The 18,858-nt window shown below is 39.5% G+C and overlaps 1 protein-coding gene across 1 annotated transcript in view; it reads right to left on the bottom strand.

Moving 5' to 3' along the window:
• Positions 1-18,858, bottom strand: part of mst1 (macrophage stimulating 1) — a 90,012-nt gene that overhangs the window by 8,891 nt on the left and 62,263 nt on the right. Inside the window, exons 11-15 of the mRNA XM_063067771.1 lie at positions 17,523-17,659; positions 14,610-14,645; positions 7,092-7,206; positions 5,664-5,741; positions 3,884-4,030 (exon numbers count right to left, since the gene is read on the bottom strand). Coding sequence (XP_062923841.1) covers positions 3,884-4,030; positions 5,664-5,741; positions 7,092-7,206; positions 14,610-14,645; positions 17,523-17,659 — 513 coding nt within the window. The remainder of the gene's footprint in view (positions 1-3,883; positions 4,031-5,663; positions 5,742-7,091; positions 7,207-14,609; positions 14,646-17,522; positions 17,660-18,858) is intronic.

The following is an 18,858-nucleotide window of genomic DNA, read 5'->3' as shown; positions in this document are numbered from 1 at the left end:
GTATAATTTGTATGTAATTTTGTTTACTTGTGAAAGTACCTAATGCTACAGTGATGCTGCTACAAATCTTTAATTGCACCTGTGCACACATGTACTTGTGCATTGGACAATAAACTTGATTTTTTGATTAACACAGCAGTTGTTCAATAACTGAGCTTGGCAGGCTGCCCCAGTGGTAGATTCCATTCGGTTAGGGCAAGAAGGTGAGTCACATGACTTGTCTTCACTCTCACTAATGATCCAATCTTCCCTCCAACCCCAACAGAAATATATTTTCTGGTTCCTTACTGTTTAGATCAAAGACTCGTAATCTGGACTATGTCCTTGTATATTTCCATGATATGTGTATGAGTGTTCATGTGCACACATCTTTTATATTTATCTTTATATGTAAAATACTGGCATTGTAGCTGAAGGTTGTCTGGAGAGGAATTTGTACCCAATAGGTTGTTGTACAGAGAAATGTACTAATCTGTCACTTCATAAAAATTGAAACACAAAATACTTAAAATGATAAATGTAGACTGCAATATAAGGCTAAACATTCACACTGCTTGTGATAAATATTGTGTTGTGTCTGGTTTGGGTTAGAACCTCTGCCTGTCTGACATTTACATCCCAAGGGAATGCCTCTCACTGTCAGAAAATGATCTCATGTACTATATTGCATCTGTAAAACTCTGCAACTACCCTACCACTCACATCGACAGTGATGAAATGCTTTGAGGGGTTGGTCATGACTAGACTGAACTCCTGCCTCAGCAAGGACTGGACCCATTGCTATTTGCCTATCGCCACAATAGGTCAACGGCAGACGCAATCTCAATGGCTCTCCACACGGCTTTAGACCACCTGAACAACACAAACACCTACATCATGATGCTGTTCATTGACTATAGCTCAGCATTTAATACCATCATTCTCGCAATCCTGATTGAGAAGTTGCAGAGCCTGTACCTCTCTCTGCAATTGGATCCTCGACTTCCTGACTGGAAAACCACAATCTGTGCAGATTGGTGACAACATATCCTCCTCGCTGATGATCAACACTGGCGCACCTCAGGGTGTGTGCTTAGCCCACTGCTCTACTCTCTCTATACCCATGACTATGTGGCTAGACATAGCTCAAATACCATCTATAAATTTGCTGACGATACAACCATTGTTGGTAGAATCTCAGGTGGTGACGAGAGGGCATACAGGAGTGAGATATGCCAACTAATGGAGTGGTGGTGCAGCAACAACCTGGCACTCAACGTCATAGTAAGACGTAAGAGCTGATTGTGGACTTCAGGAAGGATAAAACGACGGAACACATAGCAATCCTCATAGAGGGATCAGAGGTGGAGAAGGTGGGCAGCTTTAAGTTCCTGAGTGTCAAGATCTTACCTGGTCCCAACATCGATGTAGTTATAAAGAAGGCAAGACAGCAGCTATACTTTATTAGGAGTTTGAAGAGATTTGGCATGTCATAAAATACACTCAAAAACTTCTATAGTTGTACCTTGGAAAGCATTCTGACAGGCTGCATCACTGTCTGGTATGGAGGGGCTACTGCACAGGACTAAAAGAAGCTGCAGAAGGTCGTAAATCTAGTCAGTTCCATCTTGGGCACTAGCCTGCAAAGTACCCAGGACATCTTCAGGGAGCGGTGTCTCAGAAAGGCAGCGTCCATTATTAAGGACCTCCAGCACCCAGGGCATGCCCTTTTCTCACTGTTACCATCAGGTAGGAGGTACAGAAGCATGTGAGCACACACTCAGCGATTCAGGAACAGCTTCTTCCTCTCTGCCATCCGATTCCTAAATGGACATTGAATCTTTGGACACTACCTCACTATTTTTAGTATACAGTATTTCCGTTTTTGCATTTTTTTTAAAAAATCTATTCAATATACATAACTGATTTACTTGTCTATTTTTTTTAAATTTATTTTTTTTCTCTCTGCTGGATTATGTATTGCATTGAACTGCTGCTGCTGCTAAGTTAATAAATTTCACATCACATGCTGGTGATAATAAACCTGATTCTGATTCTGATTCCAATTCCAACTACAAGAAGACAGTTACTTTGTTTTAGTAAATTTGTTCCAAGAAATTTTAAATAAACTTACGTTCAATATAATTTTAGTCTTTGCATTGTTAAAATATTTGGGTAATTCTTTACATTCACTTGTTTATTGCTTGAATTTTAACTATTTTAGGAATGAATCCTATATTTTGCATGCATTATTTGAGTTATCGTAATTGATAACCATTGATATAAGTTAATACTGTATTCCCAGATACTGTATCTTAAATTAACTTCTCCTGGTTGAATACATTTGAACATGAGCATAAGAAAGAGAGAAGTAGGAGCAAATCCCTCGCAACCCACCCACCCCCACCATCCCTGATGTCAATCAGATCATCTTTTTCTTGCACAAACTCCAAATTCCTTGATTAACTCAGTAACCAAACAAAAACACACTGCTGAATGAAGATGGAACAGACTTGCTGGTGAAAGTAGATTTATTTACTGCTTTTATTAGTTTTTGAAAATGGAGATTTTGATGCTTGATTATCATCTACTCAAAAATCACTAAGATTCTGGAACAAAGTTCCATAAATGGCAGGTCTGTCATGTAAGAAACATTGAGTAGATAAAGTCTCAATTCTCCTACAATTTAGAAGAATGAGGGTTGGCCCCATCAAATTGTGCACAATTTTTAGAAGGCTCGCGTTAGAACTGGGGAGGATTTTCCCTGTGCTGTCAAGTCAACAATGGGCAATTATCTCAACTAACAGGTAATCATTTAGAATGGAACTGAGAAAGTGCTAATTTTTTGGAATTCTCTAATAAAGAGGACTGCAATCAAAACAGAGATGAATCAATTTATGGATATTAAAGATATGAAGATAGAGCTGGTAAATAGTGTTTGCGGTAGATCAGCCAAAATCTTGTTGATTGCAAAGTAGGCTCCATGACTGTGTGCAGCCTACTCCTGCTCCTGTTGTGTTCTTGTATTAATAAATACTTGATAGGTAACACTGTTTCAAATCATTATATGTATGTATAAACAGCATCGCTGTTCTGTCTACTCTAGTCAAAACAACAAGTGTTCAGTGTCAATGAAAAGAGAAACAATTAATGTTTGCTCCGGAGATACTGTCTGATTTGCTAAACTTTACCAGTGTTTTGTCTTTATTTCAAATTTACAGCATCTGCAATTTTTTTATCAAATGTTCACAGCAATGATCTCCTGTAGCTACTGTTAACTGCTGCAGTCACTTTTAATTCACAGCCTTCAATTTTTAAAGCACATCATCAAACAGCATTTGCAGTTCGATATATACTGTACCATATTATAAGGTTATACAGCATGAAAACAGCCCAACTTGTCCACTTTGACTATTTGACCCATGTCTGTGTAGCTATCCAAATTGGTAAATTGTACCAGTTTCTACCAATTCCTTTGGCAGTAATTTTCAAATATCTACCACCTTTTGTGTGGAATAATTTGATGTACAGTATGTGGGACAGGACTGATGCAAACTGTATTTCCTCATAAACCTCCTCTGTTATGTAACAAAAAAACCTACCTGATAAACCCAATTTGTTTTCAGCAAATCATCCGGGCATTTTCTAATCAGTCCTCTGAAGAACCAACTCATTTAAAACTCAACTTGTTCACTGATGTCCATCAGGAAAGGAATTCTGCTATGCTTATTTGGACTGGCGTATAGGTGATCCTAAACTCCCTTTGTAGCCTACCAAGCCAGTCAGTCATACTAGTTCACCAGACAGATTAGTTGTGTAAGGAAAAGGCTCGATCCACATTCTCAGGAGCTAATATATATAGAATGAATTTTTAAACAAAGAAATAAATTATTGCACAGGTTACCTTTCCAACTCCAACATGATCAAATTAGATCCTTTTGGTCCACAGACAGCCCTCTGTATGGAAATTACTTGTTTGTCTGGGTCATTAGGCCCGGGATTTTTCAGGATAGTTCCCATCCAGGCTGTATAGCCCCTGAACTCAGTGTAACTAGAATATAAGACACAAAATAATTTTTACATTTTATGTATTATCTATGGAATGATTTAAGATGTTCATTAAAGGGCAATATTCTTATCCTTCTGATCATTTGAAACTGAGTATTTGAACCTAAGTACCTCAGACTAAAGTTACCCAAATCTATCGCACCTAGGAGATGATGAGAAATTGGAAATTCAGCCATTTCTGCCTGTATAGTTAACAAGCAAGCCACAGGTTATACATTAGACACGTGGCATAGCTTTACAATCAATAATTGATATTAGGCATTGAAGGGAATAAACAAAGCAGAGATCTTGTCTAACCTAACGAATTAAATAGATAGGATTTTAATAAATGAGTAAGAATCAATTTCCACTAACAAGTGGTTCAGAGACAGAAAAGCATAGATCTAAAGGTAATTGCCAAAATGTAAATGAAAATTTGAGAAATATGGTGATCTAGGATGCACAAGTTGAATAGATTGAGACAGCAACTTAAGTGACAACTTTGTAAAGAAAATTCACAAGAACATAAAAAGGATAAATTTTGTGGCACATGAAGAAGGGGCAGTGGAGCAGGGTTAATTTCAGTATTTCTTTCAGAGTTAGAATGGGCTGAATGGTCTTCTGAACTTCATATATTTCTCCATGATTGAAACAGAAATCGGTTTAGCAATGCAGCAAACAGGCAGACCTCCTACTTGCTTGTTCCCTTTCTACCAGAATCTTACTTTTATTCTGGGGCAAAAATTTTAAGGATTTTGTTAGTGAAATTCTTCAATTCCCATCGGGCAGGTGCAGAAATTGTAGGTTCAGAAATTTATGATTTATCCTTTACAGGGACATGCCCCTTGTAGGTGAACTATGTCAATAGTGAGAAAGGTTTTTAGGCCACTGAAGCATACAGATCTGAAGGAAATATGGCTGGCTCATGAACAAGCCCTTTCATATTACTTACCACCCCCTTGTGCTTCAGATGCAAGCCTACAAAATAATGCAAGATCAGTGATGCTAACCTTGAGGACCGTATCATTGAATAATCTCCTAAAATTACACAGTTAGCTGACCATTTGTAGACAACATTGATGTTGCAAATTTTACCAAGTTGTGTGGTATTGAGCCAAGGAAACAAAAGGATTCATAGTTTGAGCCTTGGTCTAGGTCAGGTTTGGGAACTCTAGATGATCAAAGTACCACTGCTGGAGTAAAAGTGGAAAATCAGTAAATGACATCAGTCTGCAGGCTAACTTTCTACCTGGCAGTGTAACAGTTCTGGATAGAAGGGTGGGTCTTAAACTGCACCCCATTCCAATATCCCCTCCCTCATTCTCTCACAGGAATCCACAAGCCACCATGCTTCAGTGAGGATCATCCTGCTGCATTTTGCCTCTCTGGAAAGAGAGTTGGATGGCTTGTTGGTGTTGTTAACCAGCTGGCCGTTGCTTATTTCTCCTTCCATTCTCCAGCTTTGGTATTTTGGTCAACAGTACCTCACATCCAGTGCAAGTATTTTTTGATGCTTCAGTGTTGTTTTACAGCTCAGCTTTGCGCATTCCATACCCTGTTTCAGTGCATAGGGCAAACCTGGTATACATTGAAAGATCCATTACAAGAGTTCAAAGCAAGATGCAGTTACATCATACCAGGAGGGAAAACATTGCTTTGAGCTGATGATCCAATTCCTGCTTACAAGAGTCCCACCACAAAAATGACTCCCTTCCCTGAAAAAGAAATTAAAACAAATTAAAAATTACACATTGAAGGAAATCAACAGGACTTCATGAAGGATGAGGTTGGCCCATTAGTAGGATGAAATCTATGAGTGGGATAGCAGTGAGGGTACTGGGAAAGTAAATAATGAAAAGATTCATAGACAGGTTGTTGCTCCAGAGGTAGCCTTAGAATTCAAGAAGATGCGGTAATGTTAACCAGCTATCCACTCCTACTCTTCTTCCTGACATGTCCAGAGATGGTGAAAACTCTGTTTGACTTTCTTATCATTGGCTGCCCACATGCCAATTCTCATGATTTTCTACCTTTCCACTGCAGTTCTCATGCTGTTCTAACTGACTGCAGAAAATGCTGGAAATTCTTAGCAGGCCAGACAACATCTGTGGAGAGAGGAACAATTTGAGAGCGATGGCCTTGCAATGTTTACAGTGCTTTTCTCTCTCCACAAATGTAACTTGGACTGCTGAATATTTTCAGTTTTCTACTTTTTATTTCAGATTTCTAACATATTCAGTATTTTGCTTCTGGCCATGGTGTTATGACTAACATAAACTCAAGAGATTCTGCAGATCCTGGAAATCCCAAGTACACATACAAAATGCTGGAGGAACTCAGCAGATCAGGCAGCATCTAATGAGTGGAATAAACAGTTGATATTTCATGCCAAGACCTTTCATCAGGACTGGAAAGGAAATGGGAAAAATCAGAATATGAAGCCATAGGGAGGGGAAGGAGTATTAGATGATAGTCTTGATGAAGGGTCTCAGCTTGAAAAATCGACAGTTTATTCCTTTCCATTGATGCTGCATGTCCTGCTGAGTTCCTCCAACATTTTGTGTGTGCATTACTACTATGCAACTTGGATGTCTTTCACCTTCAAACAAATTTTTCTCCCCACCTTCTGTCATTTTAAAACTAATAAATAAGTGCTTAAAACATTTTTTACTAATATCCATTACTTTTCTTCCTACCTCTCTTGTGGAGATTAATTTTCAGTTTCTGCAAGATCTACATTTGAAGATTGCTCAGTTAAATGCAACGAATCTCATTCTTCATGTGCCAAACTCTCATAGCTTCTGCAAATGTGTGTCATGAGAAACTGCCATGGACAATCAAGGAGCTCATTCTAATTCTTATCTTTCTGTTGTCATGGCGAAAGCTATACCTTAAAAGCATAACTTCGCAGGTATGAAGGTTGCAAATAGGCTAAGTATTAAGAGACTGGAATCTCACCACATAGGCTGAGCACTTTGCGAGAAAGTACACAGAACTTGTGGGTGTAAACAATGGCACAGGATCTCCAGGAATCTTGCTGATTCGGTCAGTACCTGATTGATTACCTGGTGTGAAGACTGACAGTCCAAGGAGAGTTTCCAGGTTGGCCTCTTAGAATCCGACTTTTTGTCTGAAATATCCGGTCAACCCGTTTACCACATGAGTCAAATTCAACTGAATCTGCAAAGGGAGTAAAACGCACCATTCAACACAATGTGGACAAAGAATCCAGATGCAAAGAGTGAATTCAGGCAAGGGGTACTCTCCGAAAGAAAAAGACAAATTGAATCAAGTTACATCCACCTTTTCTATCCTTTAACTTAACTGATTCTGCTAATTGAATGCAGTTACATAAATACATACATATATTCTGTGTTAATTCCCACAGCTTGGAACGTGGTCAATACGGCACTTAAGAATAAGTAAAGGAAAATAATTATATCAACCAAGTTCTTCTGTCTCAGAGAAATCCTGTGCATCTTTAATGCTGACTACGATAACTGCTCAGAATGGAAAACTCTATTTCTGATGTAGTGTCTGTTGCAAGGTATGAAGGCACTTCATTGGCAGAAAATATCAGAAATTTTGATCATTCATTAGCACCTGGTAAGGTACCAGAAAACTGGAAGATAGCTAATGTTGTTTATTTAACAAGGAGAAGTCTGGGAACTACAGGCCGATGAGCAGGTCAGTGATGGAAAAGTTACTAGAAGCAATTTTAAGGGTCAGGATTTATTTGTATTTGAAGAAGTCGGGCTGATTAAGAATCATCAGCATGGTTTTGTTCTTGGGAGATAATAGCTCACAAATTTAAATTTTTGAGGTGGTGACCAAGAAGATTTATGATGGTGGTGGACATTGTCTACGTGGACTTTAGAAAGGGCTTTTGACAAGTCCTAAATGGTCACCCAGTCAATGAGGTTAGAACATATGGGATCCAGGGTGAGTTAACAAATTGGATATAAAATTGACTTGGTGGTAGGAGGCAAAACGTAGCAGTGGAGGGTTGCTTTCAGCAACCATCAACTGTAAACATTGGTTTGCTATGGGGATTGATGACGTCCTTTACTGTTCATCATAATTAGTAAAGTGATAGTCTTTTGGACAATGAAGAAAGTTCTATGGTTACAACAGGAATCTAGATCAACTGGGAAAGTGGTATTGGAATGCAAGTTAACCCAAGCCAGGGCATACACAGTTAACAACAGGGACCTAAGAAGTGTTGCAGAACAGAGAGACCTAGGAGCACAAGTTCCCTGAAAGCAGTGCCACAGTTATACACAATGGTGAACAAGACATGGTATGACTGCCTTCATCATTCAAGGCATTGAGTAGAAAAGTTGGGACATCATGTTACAGCTGTACAAGAAATTGGTATGACCTGGAATATTGTGTGCAGTTCTGGTTACCACGCTATAGGAAAGATGTGATTAAGTCAGAAAGGATGCAGAAAAAAATTCACCTGGATGTTGCCAGGACTAGAAGTCTTGAGTTATAAGGAGAGACTGGCTAGGCTGGAATTGTTTTCCCCAAAGTTTAAGAGGCTGAAAGGTAACCTTATAGAGGTTTATAAAATCATGACAGTAATAGACAGGGCAGATAATCACTATATTTTTTCAGGATAGGCATCTAAAATTAGAATGCGAGATGAGGGAGGAAATATTTAAAAGTTTTTCCACTCAGAGGGTGGTGGGTATATGGAACAAGATGCCAAAGAAAATGGTTATGGCAGGCATAATAATAATGCTTAAAAGATATTTGGGCAAATACATGGACATGAAAGGTTTAAGGGGATACGAGTCAAACCCAGGCAAATGGAATTAGTATAAATGGCACCTTGGTCAGTGTGAATGAATTGGGTCAAAGAGCTTGTTTCCATAGTGTATAACTCTAGGAATCTATAACATCATCAACCCCTCTGCTGTCAAATTGGGCCATTAGTGCAGGAATTCCTAAACCATCAGATGTGCCACCAGAGGGTGAAGCATTTCCTTTGCTCACTGCACCAATGGAGAGTTTTTGATGGAAGGTGATAAGTCCAGGAACAGAACACCTGTGTCAGACATTAAAGAAAATCCCAAAGCATTTTTAAAAGTACATTAAGAACAAGAAGTTAACCAGAGAAAGAGTATGGCCCACTAGAGATCAAATCAGCAGTCTGAGTATGGAGCCAGGGAAAAAGATTAAATCTTATATGATTATATCTCATCTATAGAAGAACACTGTTTTTGGAGAATTTGGGAAGGGTAATAGTAAACCTTCAGAACATAAGCAGATGCCTTGGATCGATAAGTCCCCGGAACTTGACGATGTATCTCAGGTGCTAAGGGAAGCAAGAAAGAAAACTGTTGTGGCACTGAAAGAGATATTTTCAAACTTCACTGACCACAGGTGAAGTGCCAGATGACTGGAGGACAGCAAATCTTGTACCTTTGTTCAGGAAGGGCACAAAGATAAGCCAGATAATTATAGACTTTTGAACCTAACATCAGTAGTAGGGAAATTACTGGAAACAATTCTTTGGGACAGGATTAACCATAAAAAAGTGAAGATTAGTTACAGATGGTAAATATCACTTTATTGGGCATTCCTATGTGACCAATTTAATTATTCAAGAAGTAACAAAATGTTTTAAAGAGGATAGAGTGGATACAGAGAGGATGTTTTCTTCAATGGGCAAGTCTAGTACCAGAGGGCATAGCCTCAGAATACAAGGATGACCCTTTCAAACAGAGACGAGAAGGAATTTCTTTAGCCAGAGGGTGGTGAATCTGTGGAATTCATTGCCAGAGTTGCCTGCAGAGGCCAAGTCATTGGATATATTTAAAGTAGAAGTGGTAGGTTCTTGATTAGTAAGGGAGTCAAAGGTTTCAGCGTAGGCAAGAGAATAGGGTTGAGGGGGATAATAAATTAGAGAGGTTAGTGGATATTGTTAAACTTGGATTTTCAGAAGGCATTTGACAAGGTGCCCCACATGAGGCTGCTTAACAAGATAAAGATTCCATGATATTACAGGAAAAATACAAGCATGACTAGAAGATTGACCGGCAGGAGGCAAAGAGTGAGAATAAAGGGGGCATTTTCTGGTTGGCTTGCGATGACTAGTGGTGTTACGCAGAGGTCAGTATTAGAATCGTTTCTTTTCACATTGTATGATTTGGAAGATGGAATTGATGGCTTTGTGGCCAAGTTTGCAGATGACATGAAGATAGGTGGAGGGACAGGTAGTGTTGAGGAATAAGGGAGTCTGCAGAAGGACTTGGACAGAGAATGGGCAAAGAAATGCCAGATGGAATATAGTGTAGGAATGTGTATGGTCTTGCACGTGGTAGACGGAATAAAGGCATAGACAATTTCTAAACAGGGAGAAAATTCAAAATTAGAGCTGTAAAGGGACTTGGGGGTCCTTTTGCAGTATTCCCTGGAGGTTAACTTGCAGGTTGAGTCAGTAGTAACAAAGGCAAATACAATGTCAGCATTCATTTCGAGAGGACAAGAATATATAGTAAGAGCTAAGATGTAATGCCAAGGCTTTATAAGGCATTGGTCAGTCTGTAACTGGAGAATAGTGAGCAGTTTTGGGCCCTTTATCAAAGAAAAGATGTGCTAGCATTGGAGAAGATCCAAAGGAGGTTCACAAGAATGATTCCTGAAATGATGTACGACGAGGGTTTGATGGCACTGGGAGTCCGTACTCACTGGAGTTTAGAAGAATGAGGGGGGATCTCATTGAAACCTATTGAATATTGAAAGATCTAGATAGAGTGGATGTGGAGAGGATGTTTCCTATAGTGGGTGAGACTAGGACCAAAGGGCACAGCTCCAGAATAGAGGGATGTCCATTTAGAACAGGGGTGGGGGAGTAATTTCTTTAGCCAGAGGGTAGTGAAGCTATGGAATTCTTTGCCACAGATGACTGTGGAAGGAAGGCAAAGCAATTGACTATATTTAATACGGAGATTTATAGGTTCTTTATTTGTCAGGGCATCAAAGATTACAGAGAGAAGACAGAAGAATGGATTTAAACATTCCGTCAGCTATGATGAAATGGCCAAGTGGACTTGGATGGGCTGAAGGTCCCAATGCTTATTGTCTTAAATTAGCCATGACTGAGTGGCGGAGCAGACTCAATGGGCCTAATTCTGCTCCTATGTCTTATGATTTTATGGTCTAGGACAATACAGTTTATATGTATTTTATATGTACAGTTTATATGTATCTTATATGTTCTAAATGGACTTTTAAAAAGTTAAAATTTAAAGTCTATCCCGAGCCTTATAGGCCCATCAGGCCGGTGCTTATACCGGTTTCCGTGGCGTGAAGCAACTGAGAGTACGAGACTCCCCCCCGGATAGGACGCCAATCTATTGCGAGGTTAACCCCCAGCATTTGCCGGTACCCATTTTCAGCTGGGTGGACTGGAGCAGTGTGTGGTTAACTGTCTTGCTCAAGGACACGACATGCTGCCTTGGCTGTGGCTCAAACTCACAACCTTCAGATCGCTACTCTAACACCTTAACCACTTGGCCACACGCACACTAAATGGACTTTAATAAGGTCCCATGTAATAACTAGTTTAAAAGATTAGAGTCCATGAGATCCAAGGCAAGTTGTCAAATGGATCCATAATTGGTTTGGTAATAGGAGGCAAAGAGGGATGATGAATATGGGAGAAAGTTCACAGATTACCCAAAAATTGCTGTTGTTTCTGACAACAAAGAGGGTAATCATAGGTTACAAGATGATATTGATCAATTGGCAAAATGGGAAGAGTAATGGCAATTAGAATTCAGAAATGTGAGGATACACTAAGGGTAGGATACACACAATGAACAAAAGGGAAATTTGGAGGAACAGAAATTGAGCCATAAAATCCCATTTACACCACATCCACGAAATTTGTTTCATTCACCAAATATCTATAGGGAATTGCCATTTGAAATTTATTCAGATAGTGCACATCAAATTGAACTGCACGCTGGGAAAAAAATACTCCACCTTCCCCCTAATTCTGTTATAAAACTCTGTGATTATTAATCCTTCCACTTACGTAACAACTTCTCTCTGCCAAACCACCTGAATTTTTGATTATTAAATCTTCACATTAAAAAAGAACAATCTCAATTTCCCATCAAATTTCTCACATTTTAATGAGAATAATCTCTTAATCTCTTCCAAAACATTTATTAAATCTGACTAGGTGAAGATCAAACTATTGTAATGACACTGTGGCAATATATTCATTTCTCTCTGCTTCTCTGTTACCGTCCTCAAATCTGAAATTTCCTTTTATAACATAGATGAGAACAGAACAGGAACATACCCTTTGGCCCACAATACTGTGCCAATCATAATGCCAAATTAAACTAATCTCACCTGCCTGCATATAGGTTACAATCTTCCATTACATGCCTATATGTGTATCTAAATGCTTCTGAAATGTTGCTATCATATCTGCTTCTACCACTTTTTCTGAGAATGTGCTCCAAGCACCTACCATACTCTGTATAAAATAACTGGCCTTGCATATTTCCTTCAAATATTTTCCCCTTCTCACCTTAAATCTATGCCCTCTAATATTTTCACCCCGGGAAAAAGGCAACATTTACCCTGTCTAATTTTATGGGGGTTTTTTTCAGGTCACCCCTCAGCCTTCAATACTCCAGAGAAAACAATCCAAATTTGTTCAACCTCTTCTTGTAGTTAATACTCTCTAATCCAGACCACAAGTGGACCTATCTTGCATTGTTACACAAGCCTCCATGTTTCCTGTATTGTGGTGACCAGAACTGATCCAAATGTGACTTAACCAAAGTTTTTATACAACTGAAATATGGTTTCCCTACTTTTATACCCTATGACACAGCTGATAAAGGCAAGCATACCATATGCCTTATTTACCACCCAATCTATTTGTGTGACCATTTTCAGGGAGCTATGGACTTGCACCCCATGATCACTGTACGTCAATGCTCCTAAGAATCCTGCCATTTACTGTATTCTTTCCTCTTGCATTGACCTCCCAAAGAGCAACACCTCACACTTGCCCTGATTAAACATAGAAACATAGAAAATAGGTGCAGGAGTAGGCCATTCGGCCCTTCGAGCCTGCACCACCATTCAGTATGATCATGGCTGATTATCCGACTCAGAACCCAGTACCAGCCTTCCTTCCATATCCCCTGATCCCTTTAGTCACAAGGGCCATATCTAACTCCCTCTTAAATATAGCCAATGAACTGAACTAAACTCTGTTGACCATGCTCCATCCTCAACTGGCAGGATTTCTTGGTAGCCAACCATTTCAAGTCCACTCCCTATTCCCATTCTGACACGTTGGTTATGCCCTCTACTACCTTAAGGCAATTCTGAGGTTGCAGGAGCAATGTCTCATACTCGTACTTACTACCTAAGTAGCCTCCAACCTGATGGAATAAACTTTGATTTCTCTAACTTCCAGTAATTTCACCCTCTCTCTTCTTTTTCTATTCCCCACTCTGGCTCCCCTCATACCCCTTATCTCCTCACCTATCCATCACTTCCCTCTGGTGCCCCTCCTCCTCCCCTTTCTCCCATGGCCCTTTACCTCCTCCACCTCTCATCTCCATGCTTCTCAGTTCATTCAGCCTCCCCCACCCACCCACCTTCACCTCACCTGGGTTCACCTATCACCTTCCAGCTTGTACTCCTTACCCTCTCCCCTCCCTCACACCTCCTTTTTCTGGCTTCTCCTTCCTTTCCAGTCCTGATGAAGGGTTTCAGCCTGAAATGCCAATTCTTCCTCTCCATGGATACTAACTGACCTCCAGTATTTTGTGTGTGTGTGTGTGTGTGTGTGTGTGTGTGAGTGAGAATACACACCTCCACCACTATGCTCTATTTTTAATGGCCAAGACAATCTTGATCCCAGTACCAAATCACTGAGGATTCCATGTGATTTAATCTTCTGGATGAACCTGCCTTGAGGGAGCCTTCTCATTAGTAAAGTAAATGTGGACAACATCTAATACCCTACCTTCACCAACCATCTCTGTTACCTCCTGAAAAAAATTCAGTCAAGTTGGTAAGACATGACATTCCCTGTACAAAGCCATGCTGTACTTAATAAGTCTATGTTTTTTGACATGCGAGTAATTCCTGTCCCTGAGAATCTTCTTCAACCACTGAGGTAAGGTTCATTAGCATATCCCGATTCCCTGGTTTGTCCCTATTGCCCTTCTTAAATAAAGGACTGTTCAATGTCCTTCCCCTTGCTACATTAAATTACTCATTTAATACCTCACTCATCTCCTCTAGTTCCAGGCTTAAATTCCCACTTTTGTTATGGCTAGTGCTACCCCCTTCAAATCTACTGTCATTTTTAAGGTATGCATAAAACGCAGTGGGATTCTCCTGAATCCAATTCACCAAGGACATTTCATAACCCCTTTTGAATTCTCCTGATCCCCTGTTTAATTCCTTTCCTGCTTGCTTTACATTATTCAAAGTCCATATCTGTTTTCAGCTTCCTTAACCTTGCATTTGCTTCCTTTCCCTTTTGTAAAAGAAAATTGAAATGAAGAAAAGGTGTTCTAAATATATACCTGGATCTTCCCGCTCTCCTGAGATATCATTCCCTTCTGCAATTGAAACAGACAACAAGAACAAAATTAAAGGAGAGTAATTGGGAATCAAGTCACAATGTGATTGAAATTCTCCGCAAATACATGCTGAATATTCCTAAACATGTATGTCTATGTTGTGAGGTGATTGAATGACACTGTTCTTCCCTGCCCACAATCACTGGTTCCCAGGTACTGTGATTCAAGAAGCTGCAACTTGATATCTTCACTCACTTTCCATTGCACTGAATCATTCATGAAGGGTGGGTAGCTGGAACATGAAGAAATTACACAATGTGAGATTTGAAACATGAACATGTAAAAACCAGGGATAGGCTCTAAAAGATGAAATATATTTTGTATGGAAATACGGAATAGCACATAAAACTGGTCATTGTCTCCGTTTCTGTGGAATGAGATGTCAATTCATTCCATGGCTCATGAACCAGCATGGATAACTTTACTCACGACAACACTGAACTGATTCCACAATCAATCACTTCCAATGACTCTACAACTCTTGTTCTCAGTAATATTTATTTATTTACTATTTGGGTTTTTTTGTATTTGCACTGTGTGTCTTCTTTTGCACACTGCTAATTTGTCAGTCTTTGTGTGTAGTTTGTTATTGTTCTACTGTGACATATATGTACTTTGATAATACATTTACATAGAACTTTGAATTTTGATCTTTTTTAAAAGTTTGTTATATCTTAGTGAGAGTGTATCTGTGCCTATATATGGAGCAATTGTAGGCGTGGCTGTAATAATCCATTAAATATCTGTAACGTGCTAATGTGAGAAAATGGATTAGTGTAGATGGGTAAAATAAATGGGATGGTGGGCTGAAGTACATATCCGTGCTAAATGATTATATATAGTCATTCAGCATACACACACAAAATAATAGTGTCTTTAATGTAGGACACTCTCAATGTTTGTAATATGAAGCAACATAAAACCAAGGAAGGCACTACAAACATATGGTGTGAACTGATAAATCATGCCATTCTACGAAACAAAAGAAAGTTAACAGCATTTTCTCACATCCAAGTGCTTAACATTGTGCAGCTGGAAATCTTTCTCTTTTTATTCCCTATGTTCCCTATTGCTTGAACAGAAGTAAGTAAAGCCTTTCCTGGTCTCTGGTCTGACTACCATGCCACCATTGGCCATTGATTTCTGTGTGTATAGAATTTAGAATATATAAAACATACAGCACAGGAACAGGCCATTCAGCCCCACAATGTTGTGCTGAACTAGTTAAAAAACAAATCAAAAACACCCAAACACTAATCCCTGCTACATACACAATGCCCATGTGCCTCTATCTTCTCCATCTTCCTTATATCCATGTGTCTATCCAAACATCTCTTAAAAGTCTCTAATGTATTTGCCTCTACCACCAGACAAGGCAGCAGATTCCAGACATCCATCACTCTATAAGTAAAAAACTTACCCCTCACATCCCCCTTGAATGTTACTCCCCAACCCCACCTTCAATGCATGTCCTCTGGTATTAGGCATTTCAACCCTGGGAAACAGATCTTTCCTGAGAGTTAGAGTAGAAAGTGGTGGAATTTCTATTACTGCAACTGCCCCTGAAAAACACCCTCAATATTGACATTAATTTGCAGAATTATAATGGGGTTAAAGCTGGAGGACAACTTGCAAATATTATGATTTTGTTGGTGTGAATACAGACAATTAATTGTCTTGTTTAGATCTGCTTGAGATGACAGAACTGATAAAATAGATTGAAGGAAGCCATTTTCTTAGGTGAGACATCAAAGCTGTTCATTTGGTGAGAGCAGGCACACAGAGTTATGAAATTCTGGAGCATTCCCCCACCAACTTATTTTGCATAAAGAGGCAACCGAGAGTTTTGAAGCTCTTACTGTTGCAAAATAAAGCCAGGTTATGTAAAACAAATTGACATGATCTAATGGAATTTGTCCAAGGTACGGAATGACCTGTCCTGTTCCTTTCTCTATCGTTATTCCTTTGTCACTCTCACTGTCCATCTCTCCACTTTTCTCTTTCTCAGCAGATAGGTTTGTGTGTGTGTGTGTGTGTATGTGTATTCATATATATCTCTGTAAATGACTCACGCACACTACCTAAATTTCTTTGGCTTGCTAGATAATCCCATCACCCCTTCCCAGCCATGCCCACATCCCCTGGTTCTCTCTATCTGTTCCTCAACTTTGTTCCTTCTGCAATCAGAAATGTGGTTTTTAGATCAAAGTTTAGAATTCTGTTCATTGGGTATGTAGTTCACTACAGGAAGAAAGTTGCTGTCTGGTAGATTAAATTATTGTAAATGGCATTTTTTCTAAAATGTAAATGTATAATTGTGGACAACACAAAGTTATAGCTGCCTCATCTGTATCATAAACATATAGAAACATAGAAACATAGAAAATAGGTGCAGGAGTAGGCCATTCGGCCCTTCGAGCCTGCACCGCCATTTATTATGATCATGGCTGATCATCCAACTCAGAACCCAGCCTTCCCTCCATACCCCCTGACCCCTGTAGCCACAAGGGCCATATCTAACTTCCTTTTAAACATAGCTAATGAACTGGCCTCAACAGTTTGCTGTGGCAGAGAATTCCACAGATTCACCACTCTCTGTGTGAAGAAGTTTTTCCTAACCTCGGTCCTAAAAGGCTTCCCCTCTATCCTCAAACTGTGACCCCTCGTTCTAGACCTCCCCAACATCGGGAACAATCTTCCCGCATCTAGCCTGTCCAATCCCTTTAGGATCTTATACGTTTCAATCAGATCCCCCCTCAATCTTCTAAATTCCAACGAGTACAAGCCCAGTTCATCCAGTCTTTGTGAATGACTGATCCACATTCAGCTTTTAAGTAGCAATAGTTAGTATCATACTGCAAGTACTGATGGCACAGTAATCCCACTGCACTTTGGGATCCAAAGTGTAACACCAAGGTCCATGACTGTCCCCATCAGGATTTCGACAGTAGTTTTTCTCGAGACCAGCATTAGGATGTGTCTGAGGAGTGACTCTGTGGGGGGAAAAGTTAGAGGACTCATTACACTTTACATTTGCTTCAATTTGAGTCATACATAGCTACCATAGGACTACCATTTCCAGTAGTATACAGTACCCTTGATACTGCACAAACAACAGCGATGTACAAAGCTGAGATTAACACAAATCCCCCAACAATATAGAGCAATGCAAAGCACACAAATTGGAGTAATCTATAGGTACCGAAATCATTGCTAATTCCAAACATACTGTATACCAGTTCCAGAAATATCTGTATAAACTTAACAACATACTGTACTGTAGATGCACATGTTTCAGTCACATACACAGGCACTAATGTGAATGCAAATTCCAAATACCCAGAGATGAAAATCCCAATAATATACAGTAAAAACTTATTTGTTCATCACCTTACCCAGTATGCTCCAGCAAATCTCACTTCTGAATATCTTTCATTTATCCCAGTACTGTACAACAACAAATAACATTAATTTCCCAATATTATAATAATCTGTCTATATTACACAACACTCCAAGATTAAAGTTATTCTCCATCACACAGCCACTCTGATGTTAACAGGTATTAGTTCCAGAAACATATGACAAACCTGTATTTGTGATATAAAGATATCACAAATAAACGGATGCATTGGTCATGATCTTTTAAGAATCACCTGATTCTGGCATGGTTCCGGAGGACTGGAAGATTGCAAATGTCACTCCACTTTTTAAAAATGGTTGAAGACAAAAGAGAGGAAATTATAGGCCAGTTAGCCTAACCTCAGTGATTGGGAGTGTTGGAGTCTATTTCGGCGTACTTGGAGACTAAGTCAAAGTCAACATGGTTTCTGTAAAGGGAAATCTTGCCTAACAAATCTATTATTAGAGTTCTTCGAGGAAGTAACAAGCAGGCTGGACAAAGAGGAGGCAGTAATGTCATTTACTTCGATTTTCAGAAGCATTTCTTAAAGTGCCTCACATAAGGCTGCTTAACAAGATAAAATCCTACAATGTTACAGAAAAGACACAGGCATGGATAAAGGAATGGCTGACAGGCAGGAGGCAGCAAGTGGGAATAAAAGGGGCCTTTTCTGGTGGGCTGCCAGTGACGAGTGGTGTTCCTCAGGGGTCAGTACTGGGACTGCTACTTTTTACATTGTTTGTCAATGATTTAGATAGTGGAATTGATGGCTTTGTGGCAAAGTTTGCGGA

The sequence above is a fragment of the Mobula hypostoma genome, chromosome 15 (genome assembly GCF_963921235.1).
Source record: "Mobula hypostoma chromosome 15, sMobHyp1.1, whole genome shotgun sequence".
Taxonomy (NCBI): Eukaryota; Metazoa; Chordata; class Chondrichthyes; order Myliobatiformes; family Myliobatidae; genus Mobula; species Mobula hypostoma.
Note: the sequence above shows the minus strand (reverse complement) of the source record. Positions and strands in the feature narration are given on the sequence as shown.